Here is a 7,500-nt window from a genome sequence, read left to right as displayed (position 1 = left end):
GTCCCGTCCACAAAGAATAGCACTCCGTACTTATCCACTGTGATACCTGGTGGAGAGATGAGGGGTGGAGGGATGGAGGGGGGGAGGGAGTGAAGGAGGGATGGAGGGAGAAAGGGGGGGGATGGTGGGAGGGAGGGATGGATGGAGGGAAGGAGAGAGGGAGGGGGGATGGAGGGATGGGGGATGGAGGGAGGGATAGAGGGGTGGAGGGAGGGAGAATGGGGGGATGGTGGGAGGGAGGGATGGATGGAGGGAAGGAGGGAGGGGGGATGGAGGGATGGGGGATGGAGGGAGGGATGGAGGGGTGGAGGGAGGGAGAAAGGGGGGGGTGGTGGGAGGGAGGGATGATGGAGGGAAGGAGGGAGGGAGGGGGGATGGAGGGATGGGGGATGGAGGGAGGGATGGAGGGGTGGAGGGAGGGAGAAAGGGGGGGGATGGTGGGAGGGAGGGATGATGGAGGGAAGGAATGAGGGAGGGGGGATGGAGGGATGGGGGATGGAGGGAGGGATGGAGGGGTGGAGGGAGGGAGGTATGAGGGATGGATGGATGGAGGGATGGAGGTATGAGGGATGGAGGGATGGAGGTATGAGGGATGAGGGATGGAGGTATGAGGGATGGAGGTATGAGGGATGGAGGGATGATGGATGGAGGTATGATGGATGGAGGGATGAGGGATGGAGGGATGGAGGTATGAGGGATGAGGGATGGAGGTATGAAGTATGAGGTATGGAGGTATGGAGGGATGGAGGTAGGAGGTATGAGGGATGGAGGTATGGAGGGATGGATGGATGGAGGTATGAGGGATGGAGGTATGGAGGGATGGATGGATGGAGGGATGAGGGATGGAGGTATGAAGTATGAGGTATGGAGGTATGGAGGGATGGAGGTATGAAGTATGAGGTATGGAGGTATGGAGGGATGGAGGTATGAGGTATGAGGGATGGAGGTATGGAGGGATGGATGGATGGATGGAGGTATGAGGGATGGAGGTATGAGGGATGGAGGGATGAGGGGAGGAGGTATGAGGGATGGAGGCATGGAGGTATGGAGGTATGAGGGATGGAGGTATGAGGGATGGAGGGATGAGGGATGGAGGTATGAGGGATGGAGGTATGAGGTTTGAGGGATGGAGGTATGGAGGGATGGAGGTATGGGGGTATGAGGGATGGAGGTATGAGGGAAGGAGGTATGGAGGGATGGAGGTATGGATGGAGGGGTGGAGGGAGGGAGAATGGGGGGGATGGTGGTGTGAGGGATGGAGGGATGGAGGTATGAGGGATGGATGTATGGAGGGATGGATGTATGGAGGGATGAGGGATGGAGCGATGAGGGATGGAGGGATGAGGTATGGAGGGATGGAGGGATGAGGGATGGAGGGATGAGGGATGGAGGGATGGGGTATGGAGGGATGGAGGTATGAGGGATAGAGGTATGTGGGGTGGAGGTATGAGGGATGGAGGGATGAGGGATGGAGGTATGAGGGATGGAGGGATAGAGGGATGAGGGATGGATGTATGAGGTACGGAGGGATGGAGGTATGAGGGATGGAGGGATGAGGGATGGAGGTATGATGGATGGAGGGATGAGGGATGGAGGGATGGATGTATGAGGGATGGAGGGATGAGGTATGGAGGGATGAGGGATGGAGGGATGAGGTATGGAGGGATGAGGGATGGAGGGATGGGGCAATCGTCAGCTCTAAGTGCATCTCGACTGGTAGTATAACACAATACATCAATATACTAACACAATACATCAACATACTAACACAATACATGTGTTTTAATTACAGTTGTTGGTTACACTGGTAGTATAACACAATACAGTTGTTACAGTTGTTGGTATGTGGTCAGTTGATGTTGAATCAATTGTAAATCAATATACTTTGTATTAGCTGCTATAGGTCAGACTGTATTAGCTAATATAGGTCAGACTGCTATAGGTCAGACTGCTATAGGTCAGACTGCTATAGGTCAGACTGTATTAGCTAATATAGGTCAGACTGCTATAGGTCAGACTGCTATAGGTCAGACTGTATTGGCTAATATAGGTCAGACTGTATTAGCTAATATAGGTCAGACTGCTATAGGTCAGACTGTATTAGCAGCTATAGGTCAGACTGCTATAGGTCAGACTGTATTAGCAGCTATAGGTCAGACTGCTATAGGTCAGACTGTATTAGCTAATATAGGTCAGACTGCTATAGGTCAGACTGTAATGGCTGCTATAGGTCAGACTGTATTAGCTAATATAGGTCAGACTGCTATAGGTCAGACTGTATTAGCTAATATAGGTCAGACTGCTATAGGTCAGACTGTAATGGCTGCTATAGGTCAGACTGTATTAGCTAATATAGGTCAGACTGTATTGGCTGCTATAGGTCAGACTGCTATAGGTCAGACTGTATTAGCTAATATAGGTCAGACTGCTATAGGTCAGACTGTAATGGCTGCTATAGGTCAGACTGTATTAGCTAATATAGGTCAGACTGCTATAGGGTCAGACTGTATTAGCTAATATAGGTCAGACTGCTATAGGTCAGACTGTATTAGCTAATATAGGTCAGACTGTATTGGCTGCTATAGGTCAGACTGCTATAGGTCAGACTGTATTAGCTAATATAGGTCAGACTGCTATAGGTCAGACTGTAATGGCTGCTATAGGTCAGACTGTATTAGCTAATATAGGTCAGACTGCTATAGGTCAGACTGTATTAGCTAATATAGGTCAGGACTGCTATAGGTCAGACTGTATTAGCTAATATAGGTCAGACTGCTATAGGTCAGACTGTATTGGCTGCTATAGGTCAGACTGCTATAGGTCAGACTGCTATAGGTCAGACTGTATGATTGCTACCGACTATAGGTCAGACTGTATTGGCTGCTATAGGTCAGACTGTATTGGCTGCTATAGGTCAGACTGTATTGGCTGCTATAGGTCAGACTGTATTGGCTGCTATAGGTCAGACTGTATTGGCTGCTATAGGTCAGTGCTGCTATCAGGTCAGACTGCTATAGGTCAGGCTGCTATAGGTCAGACTGTATTGACTGCTATAGGTCAGACTGTATTGGCTGCTATAGGTCAGACTGCTATAGGTCAGACTGTATTGGCTGCTATAGGTCAGACTGTATTGGCTGCTATAGGTCAGGCTGCTATAGGTCAGGCTGCTATAGGTCAGACGCTATAGGTCAGGCTTGCTATAGGTCAGGCTGCTATAGGTCAGACTGTATTGGCTGCTATAGGTCAGGCTGCTATAGGTCAGGCTGCTATAGGTCAGGCTGCTATAGGTCAGACTGCTATAGGTCAGGCTGCTATAGGTCAGACTGTATTAGCTAATATAGGTCAGACTGCTATAGGTCAGACTGTATTAGCTAATATAGGTCAGACTGCTATAGGTCAGACTGTCTTGGCTGCTATAGGTCAGACTGCTATAGGTCAGACTGCTATAGGTCAGACTGTTGGCTGCTATAGGTCAGACTGTATTGGCTGCTATAGGTCAGACTGTATTGGCTGCTATAGGTCAGACTGTATTGGCTGCTATAGGTCAGACTGTATTGGCTTGCTATAGGTCAGACTGTATTGGCTGCTATAGGTCAGACTGTATTGGCTGCTATAGGTCAGGCTGCTATAGGTCAGACTGCTATAGGTCAGGCTGCTATAGTGTCAGACTGTATTGACTGCTATAGGTCAGACTGTATTGGCTGCTATAGGTCAGACTGCTATAGGTCAGACTGTATTGGCTGCTATAGGTCAGACTGTATTGGCTGCTATAGGTCAGGCTGCTATAGGTCAGGCTGCTATAGGTTCAGACTGCTATAGGTCAGGCTGCTATAGGTCAGGCTGCTATAGGTCAGACTGTATTGGCTGCTATAGGTCAGGCTGCTATAGGTCAGGCTGCTATAGGTCAGGCTGCTATAGGTCAGACTGCTATAGGTCAGGCTGCTATAGGTCAGGCTGCTATAGGTCAGGCTGCTATAGGTCAGACTGCTATAGGTCAGGCTGCTATAGGTCAGGCTGCTATAGGTCAGACTGTATTGGCTGCTATAGGTCAGGCTGCTATAGGTCAGACTGCTATAGGTCAGACTGCTATAGGTCAGGCTGCTATAGGTCAGACTGCTATAGGTCAGACTGTATTGGCTGCTATAGGTCAGGCTGCTATAGGTCAGACTGCTATAGGTCAGGCTGCTATAGGTCAGGCTGCTATAGGTCAGACTGTATTGGCTGCTATAGGTCAGACTGCTATAGGTCAGACTGTATTGGCTGCTATAGGTCATACTGCTATAGGTCAGACTGCTATAGGGGCAGACTGTATTGGCTGCTATAGGTCAGACTGCTATAGGTCAGACTGCTATAGGTCAGACTGTATTGGCTGCTATAGGTCAGACTGCTATAGGTCAGGCTGCTATAGGTCAGACTGTATTGGCTGCTATAGGTCAGACTGCTATAGGTCAGACTGTATTGGCTGCTATAGGTCATACTGCTATAGGTCAGACTGCTATAGGTCAGACTGTATTGGCTGCTATAGGTCAGACTGCTATAGGTCAGACTGCTATAGGTCAGACTGTAATGGCTGCTATAGGTCAGACTGTAGGGGCTGCTATAGGTCGAACTGTATTGGCTGCTATAGGTCAGACTGTATTGGCTGCTATAGGTCAGACGCTATAAGGTCAGACTGTATTGGCTGCTATAGGTCAGGACTGCTATAGGTCAGAACCCCCCAAACTGTATTGGCTGCTAGTAGGGTCAGACTTATTGGCTGCTATAGGTCAGACTGCTATAGGTTCAGACTGTATTGGCTGCTATAGGTCAGACTGCTATAGGTCAGCTGTATTGACTGCTATAGGTCAGACTGTATTGGCGCTAATGTCAGACTGTATTGGCTGCTATAGGTCCAGACTGCTATAGGTCAGACTGTATTGGCGGCTATAGTCAGACTGCTATAGGTCAGAACTGTATTGGCTGCTATAGGTCAGACTGCTATAGGTCAGACTGTATTGACTGCTATAGGTCAGACTGTATTGGCTGCTATAGGTCAGACTGTATTGGCTGCTATAGGTCAGACTGTATTGGCTGCTATAGGTCAGACTGTATTGGCTGCTATAGGTCAGACTGCTATAGGTCAGACTGTATTGGCTGCTATAGGTCAGAAGACTGCTATAGGTCAAGACTGTATTGGCTGCTATAGGTCAGACTGCTATAGGTCAGACTGTATGGGCTGCTAATAGGTCAGACTGCTATAGTCAGACTGTATTGGCTGCTAGAGGGGGCGACTGCTATAGGGACTGTATTGGCTGCTAATAAGGTCAGACTGTATGGCTGCTATAGTCAGACTGCTATAGGTCAGACTGTATTGCTGCTATAGGTCAGACTGTATTGGCTGCTATAGGTCAGACTGTATTGACTGCTATAGGTCAGACTGCTATAGGTCAGACCTGTCCCTATAGGTCAGACTGCTATAGGTCAGACTGTATTGGCTGCTATAGGTCAGACTGCTATAGGTCAGACTGTATTGGCTGCTATAGGGTCAGACTGTATTGGGCTGCTATAGGTCAGACTGCTTATAGGTCAGACTGTATTGGCTGCTATAGGTCAGACTGCTATAGGTCAGACTGCTATAGGTCAGACTGCTATAGGTCCAGACTGTATTGGCTGCTATAGGTCAGACTGTATTGGCTGCTATAGGTCAGACTGCTATAGGTCAGACTGATTGGCTGCTATAGGTCAGACTGCTATAGGTCAGACTGTATTGGCTGCTATAGGTCAGACTGCTATAGGTCAGACTGCTATAGGTCAGACTGTATTGGCTGCTATAGGTCAGACTGCTATAGGTCAGACTGCTATAGGTCAGACTGCTATAGGTCAGACTGTAATGGCTGCTATAGGTCAGACTGTATTGGCTGCTATAGGTCAGGACTGCTATAGGTCAGACTGTATTGGCTGCTATAGGTCAGACTGCTATAGGTCAGACTGTATTGGCTGCTATAGGTCAGACTGCTATAGGTCAGACTGCTATAGGTCAGACTGTATTGGCTGCTATAGGTCAGACTGTATTGGCTGCTATAGGTCAGACTGCTATAGGTCAGACTGCTATAGGTCAGACTGCTATAGGTCAGACTGTATTGGCTGCTATAGGTCAGACTGTATTGGCTGCTATAGGTCAGACTGCTATAGGTCATACTGCTATAGGTCAGACTGCTATAGGTCAGACTGTATTGGCTGCTATAGGGTCAGACTGTATTGGCTGCTATAGGTCAGACTGTATTGGCTGCTATAGGTCAGACTGTATTAGCTGCTATAGGTCAGACTGTATTAGCTGCTATAGGTCAGACTGTATTGGCTGCTATAGGTCAGACGGCTATAGGTCATACTGCTATAGGTCAGACTGATAGGTCAGACTGTATTGGCTGCTATAGGTCAGACTGTATTGGCTGCTATAGGTCAGACTGTATTAGCTGCTATAGGTCAGACTGTATTGGCTGCTATAGGTCAGACTGCTATAGGTCATACTGCTATAGGTCAGACTGTATTTGGCTGCTATAGGTCAGACTGTATTGGCTGCTATAGGTCAGACTGCTATAGGTCAGACTGCTATAGGTCAGACTGTATTGGCTGCTATAGGTCAGACTGTATTGGCTGCTATAGGTCAGACTGTATTAGCTGCTATAGGTCAGACTGTATTGGCTGCTATAGGTCAGACTGCTATAGGTCAGACTGCTATAGGTCAGACTGTATTGGCTGCTATAGGTCAGACTGTATTGACTGCTATAGGTCAGACTGTATTGGCTGCTATAGGTCAGACTGTATTGGCTGCTATAGGTCAGACTGTATTGGCTGCTATAGGTCAGACTGTATTGGCTGCTATAGGTCAGACTGCTATAGGTCAGACTGTATTGGGCTGCTATAGGTCAGACTGCTATAGGTCAGACTGTATTGGCTGCTATAGGTCAGACTGTATTGGCTGCTATAGGTCAGACTGTATTGGCTGCTATAGGTCAGACTGCTATAGGTCAGACTGTATTGGCTGCTATAGGTCAGACTGCTATAGGTCAGACTGCTATAGGTCAGACTGTATTGGCTGCTATAGGTCAGACTGCTATAGGTCAGACTGTATTGGCTGCTATAGGTCAGACTGTATTAGCTGCTATAGGTCAGACTGTATTGGCTGCTATAGGTCAGACTGTATTGGCTGCTATAGGTCAGACTGTATTGGCTGCTATAGGTCAGACTGCTATAGGTCAGACGCTATAGGTCAGACTGTATTGGCTGCTATAGGTCAGGCTGCTATAGGTCAGACTGTATGGCTGCTATAGGTCAGACTGTATTGGCTGCTATAGGTCAGACTGCTATAGGTCAGACTGTATTGGCTGCTATAGGTCAGGACTGCTATAGGTCAGACTGTATTGGCTGCTATAGGTCAGACTGTATTGGCTGCTATAGGTCAGACTGCTATAGGTCAGACTGCTATAGGTCAGACTGTATTGGCTGCTATAGGTCAGGCTG

General features: G+C 48.1%; 1 protein-coding gene across 1 annotated transcript in view; it reads right to left on the bottom strand.

Moving 5' to 3' along the window:
- The window catches only part of tenm4 (teneurin transmembrane protein 4), a 598,174-nt gene that overhangs the window by 138,678 nt on the left and 451,996 nt on the right, over window positions 1–7,500 (bottom strand). Inside the window, 1 exon segment of the mRNA XM_031791303.1 lies at window positions 1–46. This exon segment is cut by the window's left edge and continues 109 nt beyond it. Within this exon segment, the coding sequence (XP_031647163.1) occupies window positions 1–46 (46 nt within the window).

The sequence above is a fragment of the Oncorhynchus kisutch genome, linkage group LG15 (genome assembly GCF_002021735.2).
Source record: "Oncorhynchus kisutch isolate 150728-3 linkage group LG15, Okis_V2, whole genome shotgun sequence".
Taxonomy (NCBI): domain Eukaryota; kingdom Metazoa; phylum Chordata; class Actinopteri; order Salmoniformes; family Salmonidae; genus Oncorhynchus; species Oncorhynchus kisutch.
The sequence above is the reverse complement of the archived record's forward strand: the minus strand, read 5'-3'. Positions and strand labels throughout refer to the sequence as shown.